At 37.2% G+C, this 20,779-nt stretch overlaps 1 protein-coding gene across 1 annotated transcript; it reads left to right on the top strand.

Moving 5' to 3' along the window:
- The first annotated feature begins 8,924 nt into the window (after positions 1 to 8,924).
- On the top strand, positions 8,925 to 18,798 carry syf2 (SYF2 pre-mRNA-splicing factor). Its single transcript, XM_052150858.1, has 7 exons — positions 8,925 to 8,978; positions 9,362 to 9,460; positions 10,283 to 10,408; positions 11,241 to 11,358; positions 13,777 to 13,867; positions 15,647 to 15,745; positions 18,063 to 18,798. Exons 1-7 carry the CDS (start codon positions 8,961 to 8,963, stop codon positions 18,226 to 18,228), a joined length of 717 nt encoding a protein of 238 aa, XP_052006818.1. The 5' UTR covers positions 8,925 to 8,960; the 3' UTR covers positions 18,229 to 18,798.
- Positions 18,799 to 20,779: the final 1,981 nt, after the last annotated feature.

Here is a 20,779-nt window from a genome sequence, read left to right as displayed (position 1 = left end):
GTTAAAAACATATCTTTAGAAGCAATATAATAGATGTGTGTGAGAAACAGATCAATATTTAAGTCAATATTTAACTATAATTTATCCTCAATGCCCAGTAGGTGGTGATATGAATGAAGAATGTGTATTGCCAAAAACAAAAGATGACCAATGTGGAAGTGAAATTGGTGTCCGAAATATGTACCATCACAGTATGTACTGCATTTGATGAAGGACACACTTATCTGCTGGCAAAACGGTACGTTTGTAATGGTATGCATGCAAGTAATATGAATGGGTTTTGGACGTACTTCATCCGGGCATGTAGGCTTTGTCTCGTGACCGAATATATGACATAAAAACAATCTCGTCTGGTTTTGTTAAACAAGCACCATTTAACCACAAGGAACAATTATCTTGATAAATATACAGTAACACTTACAGTTGAGATTCACCGGGGTTCCTTTAAGTACAGTGTTTTGAACGTGACGTCGCCTCAGCTCCAGAGGGATTATGGGATTGTTAAGTGACCAGCCGATCCACACTTCAAAATCTTGCTGGAAATAGTAGGTAATTTGGGTATCATGAATACTGTGGATTCGGACATACTACTCCACTGGCATACTGTGTTTGGCATACTGAATAGTTGGGAAGTGAGGATAATCTGACGCAACATTATAGTAAAAAAAGGACTTAAATATTGATCTGTTTATCACCCACAGCTATCATATTGCTTCTGAAGACATGGATTAAACCACCGGAGTTATATAGGTTACTTTTACGCTGCCTTTACAGTATATGCTTTTTCGACCTTTAAAGTTCTGGTCACCATTCACTTGCATTGTATGGATCTACAGAGCTGAAATATTCTTCTAAAATCTTGTTTGTGTTCAGCAGAATAAAGAAAGTCATACACATCTGGGATGGCATGAGGGTGAGTAAATGATGAGAGAATTGTCCATTTTGGGTGAACTATCCCTTTCAGTCCATCAGTAAAGTTAGTTCTGTCAGTGTTTCTTTGGGAGACACAAACAGAAAATCATTGTTTCTGACAATGCTCTAGGTATCTGTGCTTATGGAAATACTTATTGGCTTTCAATCGGAACTCTTGTTGTCAGTGAACACTCATCTATCTTTATATGAAGGTCTTTGGAAATGAAACTTGACGGTGGAAAAATTCCATGTAACAGGCTTGACAACACTGTCCGTAACGTACACGTTTTACAATGATACTTTTATAAAAGTACCATAAGCCTGCTCCTCTTATGAGTGCCGCAGGGAAATGGCCATTGACAGTTTACTTATGAGGCATAAAATCAGGCCGAAGAATTATCTCAGATCGGATAAGTTGCATATTATTATTGATACTCAGTGTGGCCTTCAATTACCACATTTTTGACATGAGATGTGCATATGATTCTGATTGTGCACTGATGTCTACATATCTTCAAAACAACAATAATTACTTATATAAACAAGATATTAAAGGAATAGTTCACCCAAAAATGAAAATGCTCTCCTCATTTACTCATCCTCATACCATCCCCGTTCATTAATTTCTTTCCTCTGCAGAACACAAACAAAGATTTTTGGAAAAAAACATTCAGCTCTGTAGTTCCATACAATGCAAGTGAATGGTGGTCAAAACGTCAAAGCCCCAAAAAGCACATAAAGGCAGCATAAAAGTAATCCATAAAGGACCGGACACACCAAACCGACATCAAAGATCTAGCGGCGACAAAAGCCGACTGTGGTGTACCCTCACGTATTGACGTATGACTCTGCGGCTCTGCGGATGGATACTATTGGTTGGGGCCTCCATGGATCGGACTTATTGTTCCAGGACATCCCATAGATGCTCAATCGGATTGAGATCTGGGGAACTTGGAGGCCAAGTCAACACCTTGAACTCTTTGTTATGGTCCTTGAACCATTCCTGAACAATTTTTGCAGTGTGGCAGGGCGCATTATCCTGCTGAAAGAGAGCCACTGCCATCAGGGAATACCGTTGCCATGAAGGGGTGTACCTGGTCGGCAACAATCTTTCGGTAGGTGGTACGTGTCAAAGTAACATCCACATGAATGCCAGGACCCAAGGTTTCCCAGCAGAGTTTTGCCCAGAACACTACACACCCTCCGCCGGCCTGCCTTCTTTCCATTGAGCATCTTGCTGCCATCTCGTCCCAAGGTAAATGATGAACACACATCAAGCTGTCCACATGATCTAAAAGAAAATGTGATTCATCAGACCAGGCCACCTTCTTCCATTGCTCCATGGTCCAGTTCTGACGCTCACGTACCCATGTAGGCACATTTGCCGGTAGACAGGGGTCAGCACTCTGACCGGTCTGCGGCTATGCAGCCCCATGCGCAGCAAGCTGCGATACACTGTGTGTTCTGACACATTTCTATCATGGCCAGCATTAAGTTTTTCTGTGAGATCGGACCAGACGGGCTAGCCTTCACTCCCCACTCGCACTAATGAGCCTTGGGCGCCCATAACCTTGTGGCCAGTTCACCGGTTGTCCTTCCTTTGACCACTTTTGGTTGATACTAACCACTGCATATTGGGAACACTCCATTAGTTCTCCACAAGACCTGCCGTTTTGGAGATGCTCTGACCCTGTCGTCTAGCCATCACACCGATCCCTAAGTGAGATCCACCAATCAGAGAAGTTCCCAATAACTAATAGCTTTTTCTGATTTTTTTCAAATGATTTGCTTTAAATCAAATGTTTTAATGTTGTTAAATAATAATAGATCTGTCTGGTTTGAGTCAAGGCTGAGAAATATTTATCAAAAATGTTTTTAAAATGCCTAGAGAAAATTAATGGGCAATATCTCTTGCTTTTCCGTGCGTGCTCAACCATTCCTTTGGCTGCTCGAGCGCCCGAGCACCCACGGGATCGGCGCCTGTGTTTAAGGCTCCAATGGTTTAATCCATGACTTCTGAAGCGATCCAATTGGTTTTGGGTGAAAACAGACCAAAATATATCTTCTTTTTCACTCTAAATCTTGACTTCAGCAGTTTCCTTGGTGATCATAATTTCAAGCTCGATTACACTTCCTATAGCGTCATCTAGCACTCTGTCCCTGCTTCAAGCACTAGGAAGTGTAATCGATCTTGAAATCATGATCATGCCTAGAGACTGCAATGGCCAGATGTACAGTGAAAAAGGAGTTATATTTTGGTCTGTTTTCACCCCAAACCCATTGGATTGCTTCTAAAGACACTGGAGTCTTATGGGTTACTTTTATGCTGCCTTTATGTGCTTTTTCGAGCTTCAAAGTTTTGGTCACCATTCACTTGCATTGTATGGACCTACAAAGCAGAGATATTCTTCTAAAAAACTTTATTTGTGTTCTGCAAAAAGAAAGTCATTCATATCTGGGATGGCATTTAATTTTGGGGGGAAAATATAGTTTTCAGAGAAATTAACAAACATGATATTCTTAAAAGAAGAAAAAAGCTATTTGCTTTTGAATTAAGTTATTTCTGTGTCATTTTGCTTCTCATGTAAATTTATCTGGATTTAAGACTGTTTAGCATTACTGTAGCATAAAAAATGTCAAGGAAAAACATCAAGTTGTTGTTTTATATACAGTATATTCAGATATTGTACAGTTGTTTTTTATTTGTTTAATTCATTGACAATGCTTGATAGGATTAATTAATTCCCACATATTAAGTACACAGTCTTCTACCTTTGTTTTTTATCTTGTATATTTTCTTTTCTTTTTCTTTTTTTCTTTTTTTTACAGTCACTATTACATTTCTTAAAGGGATACAAAAATGAAAACATTCTGTCATCATTTACTCACCCTCACGTTGTTCCAAACCTGAGTTTCTCTCCACTGTGGAACACAAACTGAGATGTTAGACAGAAAGTTCAGTATCAGGTTCACTTTCATTATAATTTTTCTCTGTACAAAGAAATTTAGCAGCCTAAATGACGACAGAATTTTAATATCTGGGTGAACAATACCTTTAAAACATGCACAAATGGTTCATTAAACATGTGTTTGGTGCTTGATAAGAAGGACAGCTAACACTAATGTGTTTGTTTGGACACTCCCACGTTGAGGAACTGAGCTGACAGAGGCTGGTGCATCGAGTGCTTTGTTTGGTTTGGCCCATTCAAGGTCTTGCTCATTGGCAGTGGAAATGAAAGAAATAGTAATTAGGGAAATGGTTTAAAAATGTTTTTTTACCAGTTACTGCCCAGATGTCTGGCAGCTGAACACATTGGGAGTGTTTTTCTGAACAGTGTGTTTCAGACTAGTCATGAATCAAAAAGTACTATGCAGCCATAAATCAAAGAACACAAAAGTTTATAAATGTTGTGCATGATGACGATACATTTGATGATGGAGTTCAGCTGAATGACTTCCTACCATTACAAAACAAAAATGCACCAGGTATTTGGACACTTAAGTCCAAATATAAATAAATAAATAAATAAATATATATATATATATACACTAATTTGTCATGTAAAAAGTGTTGTTTTATTGTATAATTAACAAAAATGTTGATTGTGTTTAACAACAGAATACATGTTTGTTTGTTTTTTACGGTGAACTATTGTTATAATTACAGTAAAAAACAACAATCAGGCATTCCCAGAAGTCCTTGCATCTACTTATATTTTATGGGAATAGTTATGTTTCTTCTTATTTTTAATATTTACATTTACATTTATGCATTTGGCAGACGCTTTTATCCAAAGCGACTTACAGTGCTCTTATTTCAGGGACAATCCCCCCGGAGCAACCTGGAGTTAAGTGCCTTACTCAAGGACACAATGGTGGTGACTGTGGGGATCAAACCAGCGACCTTCTGATTAACAGCCCTGTGCTTTAGCCACTACACCACCACCACTCCTAATATCATTTATGTACAATGGTGGCCAAAAATATTGGCACCCTTGGTAAATATGAGCAAATAAATCACAAAAATGTAACTTTTAATTTAAGATGAACAATTGAAAGCAGGGAAATATCTCATTATTAAATAAATATTTTTCTCCAAAACATGTTGGCACAATTATTGGCACCCCTAGAAATGCTTATGAGTAAAATATATCTGAAGTATATTCCCAGTCATATTTAACATTTTGTTGTGCACCTGGGTGACTAGGAACATGACATTGTTCAGCTATGACTTCCTGTTTCAAAGGGGTATAAATATGAGGTAACACACAGGCCAAATTCCCTTAATCATCCATCACAGTGTGTTAGACTAAAGAATATAGTTATGATGTGCAGTAAAAGGTTGTTGAGCTTCACAAAATGGAAAATGGCTAAAAGAAAATTGCTAAAGCATTAAAATACCCATTTCCACCATCAGGGCAATAATTAACAAGTTCCAATCAAATGGAGATCTTAAGAATCGGCCTGGAAGAGGACACGTGTCTATACTGCCTCAACTCACGGTGAGGAGGATGGTACGAGTGGCCAAACATTCTCCAAGGATCATAGCTGGAGAATTGCAGAAATTTGTTGTGTCTTGGGGTCAGAAAGTCTCCAAAACTACAATCAGATGTCACCCACATCACTACAAGTTATTTGGGAGGTTTTCAAGAAAAAAAGCCTCTGCTCTCATCCAACAACAAACTCAAGCGTCTTCAGTTTGCCAGACACTACTGGAACTACAAATGGGACCGGGTTCTGTGGTCAGATAAAACAAAACAAAATAGCTTTTTGGCAGTAAACACCAGAGATGGGTTTAATGCACACAGAGATGATGAAGTACCCAATGCCCACGGTTAAATATGGTGGTGGATCTTTAACGTTGTTAGACTGTTTCCTGCCAGAGGTCCTGGACATCTTATTCAGATACATGGCATCATGGACTCTATCATATACCAACAGATACAAAATCTAAACCTGACTGCCTCAGCCAGAAAGCTTAAAATGGGCCCTTGTTGGATCTTCCAGCAGGACAATGATCCAAATCAAATATCAAAATCAACAAAAAAATGGTTCACAGTCCACAAAATCAAGGTTCTGTCATGGCCATCCCAGTCCCCTGACCTATATAAAATCTGTGGAGTGAACTGAAGAGCAGAGTCCACCATGTGGACCTCAGTTATTTGAAGGATCTGGAGTGGTTCTGTATGGAGGAATGGTCTCAGATCACTTGCCACGTGTTCTCCAACCTCATTAGGCATTATAGGAGAAGAGCTGCTCTTGCAAAAGGTATTGAATAAAAGGTTGCCAATAATTATGGCCAATGAGATATTTCCCCTGTTTCAATTGTTCAACTTAAATTAAAGGTTCGATTTTTGTGAATTTTTTAATGAAAGATCAAAAGGATAAACAATGCAGTTTTTTTCACAGCCTTCTTTGCTCATATTTACCAAGCGTGCTAATATGTTTGGCCAGCACTGTAAATTGGTGTGTTCTGTGTTATATTTTATTTTTTAGTTAATGTTTATTACATTAATTTTGTGGTGTGATACCAGTGCTGGGTAGATTACTTTTATTGTAATCTGATTAAAAACTCTTGGATTACATTTTTAAAGTAATCTAATCTGATTGATTTTGGATTACTTTTGGTAATGTTCTTACTCTGAAAATGTGGTGTTAACAGGTTAGACATTTGAATATCAATGTTATAAAAAAAATGTCACAAAGCACATTAATGTAAATATTTGAAGCCGAGTACAAACGCTATTTGCGAAACTAAAACCAAATTTACTACGCTAATGCAATCAGTTTGCCATTTATTACAGCCCCATATTCAAGTGGCTAAAATCAGGTCTGTGTGTGCAATTTCACCCCAATTTGAAAACAATCAAAGACTGACCAATCCAATTTATAGTATTTTAAAATGTAACTTAATCTAATTACAAGGGATTTGTTTTAATAATCTTATTACGTAATATAGATTACATGTAATCCATTACTATACCTAGTACTGTGAGTTACCCTGATGGTGTTTTTTGTTTGTGTCTCTACATGTGTATTAATTATTGCTCCTGGATGAGTCACTCTTGAAGAACTTTAAGTCATCATGTGGCCTTTTGTAGTTACTATGGTGATTATCAATACATTTTAAAGGCAAAAGCAGACTTTTATCATTTCAGAAGGTTAAAATATCACGTTTATATAATTTAATAACAAACGGTAGTGAATCATGAAATATACAGGAATCAAAATTACATCCCATACGCCTGAAACATGGTTACCGTATTATTTACGGTAAATATCTGGCAACCACAGCTGCCCTTATTGAGAAAAGCTTTAGCTGTATTTGTTTGCAAATGCCACTTGGTTTGGCATTTTGTAATCAAATGCAAAGACATTCAAACTGTTTTAATTGTGGCCTATATGTCCAAATACTTTTTGGAGATACTTTATACAGAATTAAGCTTTAAATTAATTTCCTGAATTGGCAAACATGAAATAGTATAAAAAGCTACCTCTTCTTCTCAGTTCAGCTGTTAAATCTTGAGTGTTTGTGAGTGGTTTGTTTTTTTCCATCTGGTTTGCAGAACAAGCATATCAGTTAATTATCGTGGCTTCTGATCTGGAGATTGCTTTAATCTAAAACTGTAAACTCAAATTAATTACATCCTCTTTAAGAGAACTTAATTATACATAATCAGACTAGAGGAGTGAGTTCCTTTTAATGGCACATTGCAGAAGAGCCATTGTGATTGAACTACTGCGACTTAATTCATTCTAGTAGTCATCAACCAATCAAAATGTTCAGTTTATTTGTTTCACTTCCACTTTTCATCTCAAACATGATTTGTTGTATGAACAGATCAATATAGAGTATTTTGTTGTTTGTAAAAGACTGTAATAGCAAAATAGCAGTTTATACTATATAACATGACTTTCCATGCCCAGTGTGATGAGTTTAACAGCTATATTTTGATTCTATTTTTGATTAGACTGGCAAGAGTTATAGATATTTTTCCACAAAGTTGAATTAAAATGGCAAAATAACCATATCTGTTTTAAACAGATGGATGCCACACACATGCTACGTGATGGGGTCATGTTGCAACAATTAAACATACTTAAATTTTTTTCCATTTATACAGTTTACAATGTATACTGGATGGTATTTGGTCAATTGTAAGCTAGTATTCCATTTTAAACATAGCCAGTATTTTTTTGGGGGTTGAGCTTAAAAACTAAAGAAAATTAACTTGCATTAGTGGTGGTCAGCAAGTCGAACCCCCCAATTCAAAATATGTGGTTACTGCCTTGCAAAATTATTTATCCTTTCTAACCCTAAGTCAAATCATAAAGAGCTGCACTATTTCAACCTTATCACAGTAAGTTTGGAGTAAATTTAGCAGTTTCAATATGCCTTGAAATATGCCACACATTATAACTGAAAAACAAAAACAAAAGAACAACAACATCAGTTTATAACTCATTATATTTCTCTTTTAAAACGTGTTTTGTGCCAACCCTGATGTGTTCTAAATGTTTTGGGTTGAATCTTGAGGGTTTGTGATTTTTAATAATGGCCTTAGCAAATAACATGCCACCACACCACATTATGTACTATTAGTAGCTATTCTTCATCATCAATAACAGTGAATGTAACTTTACATTGTTCAATTTGTATGCTATTAAGCGGTTTACTGAACCTATACATTTTATACTGTTCTAAATTTGTCAATAAAATTAACAAGTCTAAATATATTAAAACGAAGTAAAATGTTTTTAAGAAAATGAACTAAGGCCAAAAGAGAAACTGAGAATTACACAAGCGTTTTTGGCACTGTGATCCAGAAAAGGAGTAAGGTAAATATACAAATATAATAATTATAATAATAATAATAATAATAATAATAATAAAAATTGCATTTTAGTGTCCTAATCTGTTGTGATTATACAGTATTTTACTTATATGGCCAGGAACCAAAGACGTTTGAAAGCGGAACTACAAATTAGTCTATTTGAATACATCCGGACTGTGTGCTGTGACGCACTTCCTGTTAAAGAGAGACAGCATGGCTTCTGGCACAGAGGTAAACAAATCACGAAAGACAAAATATTTTAAATATGAACCTAACCGTGGTCTTTATTCATTCGTCTGCTTGAATAAAAATAATTAATATCTAAAACTGTCAATTTAATTGTGAAAATTAAGCGTGTCCGTTTTAAAGCGATATTCTTATTGTCGTTGCTAATAGTGCTAATCAGCAGCTTTTGAAATGTGAATGTAAACAAATCTAAGAATCAAAAGAGTTTAGTGTCATTCAACCGAATAATTCAAATCTTATTAAAACCTATTGTTCAGGATGACTCCCGATCTGGAGGGCTGAATGTTAGATTTCAGCGGTGATAAAGTGTGTACTACGGTAATATTGATGAAATGGTGATGTGACACTTTGATTTGATCACTGTGCAGATTGTTGCTCCGAGCTGTGAAGAGGAGAGCACAGAGACTCCATCAGGACAGAAGAGAGAGGAGAGACTGAGAAAGTTCAGAGAACTTCATTTCAAAAGGGTAAAACTCAACAATGTACCTCATTTCATAATTGCTTTCTTTATAAACTTTCATGGTCTTGTTGTGCATGCCTCATCAGTGATCACATTATAGAAAATAAAAATTATCCACTTCTGAAGAGACTTTCTTTTTTGTCTGACATCACCAATCCCTAAAATTTTTTGAAGGGATAGTTCACCCAAAAATTATCATCATTTACTCACCCCCATCCCAGATGTGTGTGACTTATTTACTTCTGCTGAACACAATTTTTTTTTTAAGAATATCTCAAGTTAACTGGGTTCAAAGCTTTGAAGCTAAAAACCACATAAAGGAAGCATAAAAGTATAAAAGCATAAGACTCCACCGTTTCTCACCCACACCTATCATATCACTACTGAAGAGGTGGATTTAACCACTGGATTCGTATGGATTACTATTATGCTGCCTTTATGTACTTTTGCTTTTTGTGCTGCACTCTCTGTAACTTGATATTGTCAACATTTGTATATTATGTCGTTATAATTTTAAAAATGAATTAAATGAAACTGGAGTCTCAATACTTACTCAGTAAGTTTTGTGAACCCACTTTACAAAATTCCTTTATTTCTTGCTGTGAAATATTAAAACCATCACCAGAAAAATAAGTTTTCCTGCTTTCTTACAATGTAGCAGCCATGTAGTGTTTTAGTGGCGCTTTAAAAGCTCTGATGTAAGTCACGTAAAGGGGCCTTTAGTGTAATTAGTAGCAAACTCTGTATTGGCATTGCTCTTTATTGTCACAGCACTAACTAATATTCTGTAATATCATCTATATGAAATGTGATTGTGTTGTTTTTGTAGAATGAGGCTCGTAAGCTGAATCATCAGGAGGTGGTGGAAGAAGACAAGAGACTGAAGTTGCCATCTAACTGGGAGGCCAAGAAAGCTCGTCTGGAGTATGAGCTCATGGTGGACCAGAGGAAGAAGGTACAGCAACTGAGTTTGAAGTTGCAGTCTGTCATTACTACTTCACCAAACAGAGTTGCAAAAATAATGACGAATTAACTTCAAACTTTACCAACAGCGTTGTTAATGGTTTTTAAGCATTTTCTGTTTTCAATTATTTATTTTTATTTGTTTAATATACACTCACTGAGCACTTTATTAGGAACACAATGGTCCTAATAAAGAGCACAGCATGATCTTTTGCTTTTTTAGCCCATCCACCTCAAGGTTCAATGTGTTGTATATTCTGAGATGCTATTCTGTTCACTACAATTGTACAGAGTGGTTACCTGAGTTACCACAGCCTTTCTGTCAGCTCGAACCAGTCTGGCCATTCTCTGTTGACCTCTCTCATCAACAAGGCATTTCTGTCTGCAGAGCTGCCGCTCACTGGATATTTTTTGATTTTGGCACCATTCTGAGTAAAGTCTAGAGAATGTTGTGCATGAAAATACCAGGAGATCAGCAGTTACAGAAATACTCAAATCAGCCTGTCTGGCACCAGCAATCATGCCACGGTCGAAATGACTGAGATCAAATTTTTCCACCATTCTGATGGTTGATGTGAACATTAATTGATGGTCCTGACCTGTATCTGAATTATTGTATTAATTGCACTGTTGCCACATGATTGGCTGATTATATAATTGCATGAATAAGTAGGTGTACAGGTGTACATAATAAAGTGCTCAGTGTGTGTATATTGGCCTTCCTGCTCTCTAGATATTAATACTGGCATCGGCCATTTAAAAACCCATATTGAGTGTCTAGTCTATGAGAAGGAGTGTGTAAAGCTGATGTTTCTCTGTGCCAGGAATGTGCAGAGCGCGGGGAGGACTATGCCCGTGTGAAGCTCCTGGATGTCAGCGCTGAAGATGCAGAGAGATGGGAGAGGAAGAAAAAGAAAAAAAACCCTGATCCAGGATTCTCCGGTATGAAATACTCTCATGACGTGATGTATGTTATGAGAGTATATACAGTGCAACAGTAGAAATGTGTCAACCACTAGAGATTTTGCTGATAACGTTTATACTGTGGTAAATGCTACATGTTGTTGACATTTATGAGTAATGACAAAACACAGACTGAGACATGTCCCTAAAACTTGAAGAAAAGCAAGAAATTATTATTATTTTAGGATGTAACGCAAAGCACAGTTATTGAGCAAAGTCGCAAGTGTGCAGTGCACTGGATATTTTTTGATTTTGGCACCAAGTAGGGCAGTGGTGGCTCAGCGGTTAAGGCTCTGGGTTACTGATCAGAAGGTCGTGGGTTCAAGCCCCAACACCACCAAGACACCACTGTTGGGCCCTTGAGCAAGGCCCTTGAACCTATCTGCTCCAGGGGCGCCGTATCATGGCTGACCCTGCACTCTGACCCCAGCTTAGCTGGGATATGTGAAAAATAAATAATTTCACCATGTATATGCAGAAATGTATGTATAATGTGTGACAATTGGTCAAATTAAATTAAATTAAATTAAATTAAAATTAAAATTAAATTAAGTGCAACGGTTTTGATTTCCTTTCACAGCCAAAGTGAGAATGTCACTTATTATGCAACCACTTCGAACATAGTCCATCCAATCAGAATGATCCTCTATCCATTTGATAAGGTTAGTTGTACTGCTTTGAGTGTTAGTTTTCAACTTAATTGTTACATGATGTGAAGCTGGTTTTGCACTGATGCTAGACTTAGGATGCATCTTTTTGTTTGAGTCCATCAAGTTCAAGTACATTAACCACATCATAAGAGGAGGAAAAAGGAGATGAAATACCTTAACATTCCTATTGAATTATTCAAAATAGGCACTAACACTTTCACTGCCTATACTCTAGTATAAATACTCATCTTATTACTTTATAGATTAGGGATGGCACGAGTACTCGGGTACTTGGACGTGGCAGCAATGATCGATCATGAAAACGATGATCGATGGTGATCACGCATGATGTGACTTGAATTGGAAATTCAGTGACTATTACCTGACAACTAAACACAAATGTGTCAAAGAGAGAGCTTATTTTTAATTGTGATATTGTTTACGTTTTGGTTTTGAGGGGTACATTGATTGTCAGAGATGTCTCATAGCAACTAAACTGATATGCAACGCTGAAATTCTATCATTATGATCATCAAAAGAGAGTTTAATTAACCGTGTTTTGAACACCTTTCTCTGCTAAATATATGCTAAACATGTTTTACTATATTTTAATGTAAGAACTTTGACTCATTAATGGATATTATTCAATAAAAGTGAATGTTAACTTTTATAATGTTAACTAAACCGCCCTGCGTGACGTTACACACACCTGCATCTCGACGAAATGTGAGTTGATTTCCGCACCAGTTTTTCCGCAGCAAGTTAGAAGTCCGACATAAATTGTCGCTTCCGTTGCACTATCCCCAGTTTAAAGGTGGAAATTTAGACTCTCCGAATTGAATGGAACGCTTCATGAATTATCAAAGGAACAACAAGACGGAGCATTGCGTCTTTCCCACGGAAGTGAACACTTGGACACACACACACACACACACACACACACATGTGGCAGTGGACTCAACATGCTGAAGCAACGCAGATACAGCAGGCGAGTGTTTCAAACAGCTAGACAGAGCGCAGCTAAATGGAACAGAATGCAGCTTCTTCAAAACAAAGCGATTTGAAAATAGACGGTTCAGACCGTCACTATCATTGCCTCTCGAGTAATCTCGAGGAGACAAAATGACAAAATGCCCATCCCTATTATAGATGTTAAAGAGCAGCCTGATTGATTGGCTGCTTTCTATTGGTAGAGAGCGAGAGGTGATGATTGGGGGGATTATGGCTGCCATTTGTGACATTAAAGATGTGTATATAAAAAACATGCAGTGCTTGCGTTTCATGTCTGTTTATCATTGGCTCTGGTAATTATTTAAATTTTCTGTCTGCTCCTTCCTCTAAATGAACTGTTGCCTTCCCAGACCCCCGTGTGTGTGTGTGTGTGTGTGTGTGTGTGTGTGTGTGTGTGTGTGTGTGTGTGTGTGTGTGTGTGTGGCGGGTTTGGGTGGTTGACGAGGACATTTTTTAGGTTACAAACTGGTAATTACAAGGGTATTTTGCTATAAATGTGGTTTCTGATGACATTTCTAGTGTCCTCAATTCAAATAGCTTCAAAACATACTAAATTATGTGTTTTTGAAAATGTAAAAATGCAGAATGTTTTTGGTGAGTGTTCGGTTTAGGGGATAGAATCTATAATTTATACAGTATAAAAATCATTATGTCTATTGAGAGTCCTCATAAGGATAGCCGCACTAACGTGTGTGTGTGTGTGTGTTTGTTTGTTTGTGTGTGTGTGTGTGTGTAGGGTACGCTGAGGCCCAGTTGAGACAGTACCAGAGACTGACAAGGCAGATCAAGCCTGATATGGAAAACTACGAGAGACAGAGAGAGGAGTGGTGAGACCTCAGTTATACTCACTTAACTATACACATATATATTTAAATCAGTCAACTTTTTTATTATTACATTTTAAATGATTTAATCCAGGGATTTTCAAACTGTGGTCTGGGGCCAGCGAGGGGGTCCATAGAAATAAATGTAAAAAAAAAAAAAGTTATTTTTACCGATTTGCTATTATTGCCATGGTATATACATTTAACATTACTCAATAATTAGGTTGATAAAATATATGCTGTCACCATACTACAAAGTATGCTAAATATTTTCCAGATGATTAGGGATGCACCGATATTTACATTTCAGGCTTATACAAAATTGATTTAAAAAATAAACTAGAGGCTGATACTGATATTTTGTTTACATATTTTGTCATCAGATCACTCTAACAAGCAATAATATCCATTGAGTATGAATTGGATCTGTTGAACAAATAACACAATTTTAAGAGAGTTACAATGAAAGATGAATACAAGATAAAATTATTAAAATATATATATACATCTGTAACAAGTTGATTTATGTGGGAAAAGTTTTTGTTTTTTGGTTCTAAACATTAGAACTCACATTTACTGTTCATATTATGAATTTTTATATTCAACATGCAATACTTTTTTAGATTTCATTTATAGTATTTTGATTGTTGTTTCTTTATATTACACATGGAAAAAATTATATAAACTTAATTTGCACAATAAATTTAAGTAATGAATTGTAAATGAGCCATTGGTTTTTCAGAACAGCGTTTTCAACCTTATGCGAACATTAGCAAGAAAACGGCCTTGTGAAAAATGGATGTTTGAAATTGCCGGTTTATGTCGATGGTTATAGCCGATGGTTTTAATTGGGTCAATAATTGGCCGATAAATACGGCGCATCCCGACAGATGGTAAATAAAGTGGCCGAAACATTGTTGCATCCCTATAGATAATATTTTCATAATTTCTTTTGGCTTCAGTACAATAACAATCTAAAAGCGAATTATTTTAATTTTTTTGTAATCATGATGCTCCCTCCACTGTACTTAGCCCTTGGGACGATGTTTTATATAATTCTGCGTGTTCTTCCCTAACATTTCAACCTTAGTTTCATCAGTCCACAAAAAAAATTTCCCAGTAGCGTTTTGGTATTTCAATGTGGTCCTTGGCAAACTATAGGCACGCAGCAATGTTTCTGTGGGAAAGCAGAGGCTTCCTTCATGGTGTCCTGCCATGGACACCATACCTGTTTAATTCTACTTGTGAATGGCAAACTCAAAATGTTTGAGTGCTTTTTATAAGTCAAAGTAGCTCTAACTCACACCTCTAATCTTATTTCATTAATTGGATGTCAGGTTTGCAAATTCCTGACTTTAGCTTAGTTGACGTCATTAGTCTAGGGGCTCACATACTTTTTCCAACCTACATATCAATGTTTGAATAATGCATTCCATATGTACAAGAACAACACAATAATTTATGTGTCATTAGTTAAAACAGATTGCTTTTGTTCATTTTTGTAGATGAAGATCAAACCAGATTTTGAGACAAATTTATACCTAAATGCAGAATATTCCAAAGGGTTCACATACTTTTTCTTGCCACTATATAGCCTGTATATGATGTTTCTGGTGAAGCCAAAAAATGAAAATCCAAACAAGTATAACTTTTTCCTGAGGACACAAAATGAGTGAATGGTGACAGAATTTAGTATCCCTTTAGAAGTATCCTTTCAATTTTGGTTCGATTTCGATTGTCAGTTTGTCTTTAATGATTTTTGTCTCTCTTGTCTCCACTTAGTGGTGAAGATTTCCACCCCACCTCCAACAGTCTGATTCACGGGACTCACGTCCCCTCTAAAGAGAGCATCAACCGAATGGTGGAGGACGTGGAGAAACAGTAAGGATCTCTGTGTGTTTGTAGCGTTAAACAGAAAAAACGAATCAACCTGCGTACAGTATAAAATATGACTTGGAGAACTTCTTAGCTTACAAGTTCACTAGAGGGATCTCATAAGCTGTGGAGACACCTGGTCAACAGATCACTTCCTAATGGATTCGCCATGTTTATACACCATTTCTATCACACATTTCGACCTTTCTCCATCAGCAGAAAATGCTTTCAACAGATTGGCTCTTTTCATTGTGGCAAATGATGTTGAAACCAATTTTAGTCTGCTTTGGGAGGCTCGTTTGTGTGTATTTGTCCTCAGTCCAGATGTGTTTGTGTAGTTGCGTGTCTTTAGCGCATGGGTGTGTGTTGAAGAGGGTTTGTTTATGTGTGAGACGGCATTCTTTATCCTGCTTTTAGCTTCTGAGAGACGTTAGACAGGGCTACGGCTGCCAGATTATGACGCACAAACACGCTTTGAAGATGTTTCAAGAACCGTCTGTGTGTGGGGTGGGGGGTGTGTGAGAGGAAGCAAGAGCCTCTTTGATGGAGTTTGAAAACTGACATAGTCTATAACAGTGTGAAACGTTTAGAGATGAATGGCTAAAGAGTAGGGCCGGAGATAGATTGAATATTCATGTGACTATAACATATAAAGTTAGCCACATCGTGAATATCAGAATGGTTTTAACATTTAGTTTCCTAAAGAGTGTCTCATTAGACAATTTTGCAATCATTCCTTTACTTGTGAGCATAAGATGTTTTGATAGTGTCCCTGATTTAATAACAGTGTTGGAGTTGGTAAGTTCAAACTGCATTTCTATGAATTGATTTAAAACTCAATTCAATGATTTGTTTGCGTTTTTGCCCAAAACGGTTCACTGAAGAAGCCCCTATGTACCGTTATTCATTTATTAAGATATATAAGTGAAAATAAAGAACACTGTTGCTTACTATGTATTTATATTAGTTCATATAAGTTGAAATTAAAAGTAGACAAGTAGATATTTTGGTTTTACCGATTTATCGGTGCCGATAGTTGCTTTCATCAGCACAAATCTAGGCCAAAAGTTGCCGATAGTTTGTGATAGTGCCTCTAGAGGTGAAATAAAAACAATCCCTGACACTTTGTTGGAATTTGCATCATTAACAATATTCATCCATATTTTTACACTGTAAAACAGTTAAAGGATGGGCAAGGAGGAGGCGAGAACTGGCTTGTCAACATAAATGATAATTTAATTAAACCAAAAGCACAAACATAAACACACATGACGGACATGCCCGTAATTCTCTCTCTCTCGAACCATCGTCACCGGCCTTTAACCCTCGCGCGCCTCATCAGGCCGATTGGGGACCGGGCGCACGATATTCCGACCCGGCCCCGCCCCCCTCCGCTCCACATACTCACTTCGAATTAGATAAATTAAGAAGTATATGGAAACATGCCCCGTCAGCACAGACATAGTGTCATTATTTAAATAAACAAAAAAACGTATTCCTCATTGAACCTCATCTGGACAGTATTTACACACAAAATCCTTCATCTGGTGAATATATAGGCTATAACAGCTTAATTTGGTAAATACTCATAAATAGAGCATTGTTAACAAGCCAAGTCTCGAGCCAATGGACTTTTGTAGCCCCTGTGTTTGTGCCTGTCATAGTAAAGAAAGTCAATTTTATATATTTTCTACATTCTATCAATCAATTTGAAAAACGATTGGCAGATTAGTCGGTTATCAGCCTTTTCCACCACGTTTTGTTTTCGTGTGTGCAAAATCAACTATTGGTCGACCATTTCGTTGAAATGGTTAAATATTCTTTTCATTTCTTTTCACATGGCTTGGGGGCGGCTGTGGCTCAGTTGGTAGAGCGGGTCGGCCACTAATCGCAGGGTTGGCGGTTCAAATCCCGGCCCACACGACTCCACATGCCGAAGTGTCCTTGGCACCCAATGGCAGGCTAGCACCTTACATAGCAGCTCTGCCGCCATTGGTGTATGAATGTGTGTGTGAATGGGTGAATGTGTCACAGTGTAAAGCGCTTTGAATACCGTTAAGGTTAAAAAGGCGCTATATAAGTGCAGACCATTTACCATTGACGTGTCTTGATTATTTTATACTATATTTTACTTCTTGAAATAAACATTTTTAATCGTATGTGTCACCAGTTGAAATAATAGTCCTTTGATTGAAAAAATTCACCCTTGTAGGACATGTAAGCGCAAATACAAAAATATTGAGATGTACTCTATATTGAGTATATTTAGTTAAATTTACCCTGTGTGTATTAAATCTCCTTAAATGTGTTGTTGTGTCTTCAGGATTGAAAAGCGTTCCAAATACAGCCGCCGCAGGGCCTACAACGATGACGCAGACATCGATTATATTAACGAGAGGAACGCCAAGTTCAACAAGAAGGCTGAACGTTTCTATGGCAAATACACAGCCGAGATCAAACAGAACCTGGAGAGAGGAACAGCCGTGTAACCATGGAGACTATAAATGGCACCTCTCCATCTGCCAAGCAACCATACAGACGTCATTCGCTAATATTTAACCCTCATGTGAAGTCATTAACTCTCTTCTGAGGATGTTTTATTCTTCTACGGTGGTCTTGTAAATTAATATTTGTTTGTTTGTTTTTTCTTTTTTATCCTACTTTGATTTTGGCAAAATGGTTTTACCTGCAGTGATAGAGTGGGGGTCTACCTGTCAGTGTTTTTGCTTTGGTGTGTGTAAATTAAATCTGTTTCCACAACAGTGGACGTTTATTTGAATAAAGACATTTAACTATGATATGCAGTTTATGAATTAATGGTGTTGACGTCATGTAACATTATTGAGTTATAACATGGACATTTTTAATTCTTAATTGTGATTGGTTGTCAGATGTTCCAAGGCGTTAATTGTCTTTATTACCCCGCTTTCTGGACTACTTGATTTTAACCAAACGCGGCATTCAGCTATTTTCGATTCATTGTCTCTGTACCATAAAATACCGTCCAGTTGATTATTCTAGTTTTATACATAATAAACGTATATTATGAATAAAACAATTCCGATCATTAAAATGCATTGTTATTGTGGCAGACATGATGTTTATTTCCACATTATTGAATATAAGCCTATCATTGGCCTACAGTTCACAGCAATCCATTTCACAATGAATTTGTCAATCTAAGTCAGATTAAATATAAGGGGCTTTTCTAAGGACGTGTCAATGTACACGTGCATCAGACATGCTTTTGGAGCATCTCATTTTGGTAATTTTGACAAAAACATTGTTCTTAGGTCGCTGTCTCAAGTTAACCATAGTTTCTCAAACATCTTGAGATCCCTGCTTTTGCAATTGTGCTCTGTCCAGCTGTATTTGAACACAATACACATTCTCGTCTTGTGCTGTTGCTATAGTCAAGCAAGCCTGATTTCGGTTACTTACAGCTGGAGTTTTGCTTACTGTCCCCTGCTGAAAATAAGTGGTATTTAAAGCTTGAATTGCTCTGATGGTAGGAATGTTCCTTCCTGGCCCGGCTCCACAGGGGGGGCCTGGGTGGACCTGGCCCACCTTGACAACCACACCCACATCTCCAACTGTTCAGCCCACATGGAGGGTCCCTTTACTCACCTTACATATAGAGCTGGAGCCGGGATTAATTCCTTATAATGAATCGCACTGAATTTACACTTTAAATCAACAGCCCTTGTTGTTTTATTTAATTGGAAAGCCCGGAACACATTGTTGGCCAGCTTGACTGTATTATTTAGAGTCAGTTATTCTTAACATATGTGAGATTGAAAAAAAACAATTTTTTGTGGGAATCCGATGTGATTGTTTGTCATTTGATCGTGAACTAAAGTTGCATGAATAGCCATGGCCTCAGGAAAGAATTGAAAACAACTTTTCAAACAATTCAATTATTCCATTAGGCTATATCAATCATCTGTCCTCAGGTCTTGTTGTCATCAAGCACCGGGATGTGACCTATACTGACTTCAAAGTAAACGAGGGCTTTTCCCAGATCACTTTAATTCATGCATTACTGTGAGTACATGCTGCTTTCTAGTGTGATGAAGAGTGAGGAGCATTTCAAATCCTTAAAGGCCTATGAAATCATAATTGGACTTTTGTGGCTTTTCGTCCATGTTTTTTTAGCTATCTGTATGCTAGTGTTCTGCTAAACGATGACAAAATAGTTATTCAGATATGCAAATTTCAAATAGCATTTCTCTTGCTGGAAAATATACCTAGAAAATTATAATTGCAGTCACATTTTTACATTTTTGTTAAAGAAAATGCTTTTTAAAATGAGAGTGTCCCTTCCCCCTAATACCACCTGCCACCAACTAGCAAATCCTAATTTTTATGACATAAACTAAGGCTTTTGTCTCCTAAAAATTACAAACCCTTTGATATGTGCTGCCCCAGATGGATGGATGGATGCATGGAAGGTTAATTTGTAATTCCTGTCATATGAAACATCAAACGCTGCACAAAGATGAAGTACATTTTAAGGCTTTGTATGCCCGTTTCCAGAACATTCCACAAGTGATAAACAGTTACATTCATCCTTGAAAGACTGTATAGGACTACATTTGTATCAAATATCTACAAAATCTGCAAATAAATGAATATGTTATGAATTATCCCCATGGACGGGGGGGGGGTAATTGGCTTTAGGCGGCTGCTTTCTAAGTCGTGTGTTGAGAATTAGAGCCATGCCGTGTTTATGGTTTCCTTCTTTTGTTCTCAGTGGCAGTTTTGGCTGTGGGTGATTAGATGGAGGGGGCCACACAAATCAAACGCTTTGATATCTGAGCTGCTCGTGGGGCAAGAAAAGGAGTGTCGAATGTGATTCCAAGAGATCGGATCGTTTTAAAGGGTTTTTTCATCTCTGGTGAAGGTATGGCAGGGGGCTGTGTGAAAGGTGTCTAGAGGTTTCTTTCTCATAATTTGAAAGAATATTAACTAAAGAGCCGATAAGTATTATATAATGTAATTATGAGTTAATGTCCCTAAAGATTCTGCAAGCCCAGAAGG

Source organism: Xyrauchen texanus, chromosome 20 (assembly GCF_025860055.1).
Source record: "Xyrauchen texanus isolate HMW12.3.18 chromosome 20, RBS_HiC_50CHRs, whole genome shotgun sequence".
Lineage (NCBI taxonomy): Eukaryota > Metazoa > Chordata > Actinopteri > Cypriniformes > Catostomidae > Xyrauchen > Xyrauchen texanus.
Note: the sequence above shows the minus strand (reverse complement) of the source record. Positions and strands in the feature narration are given on the sequence as shown.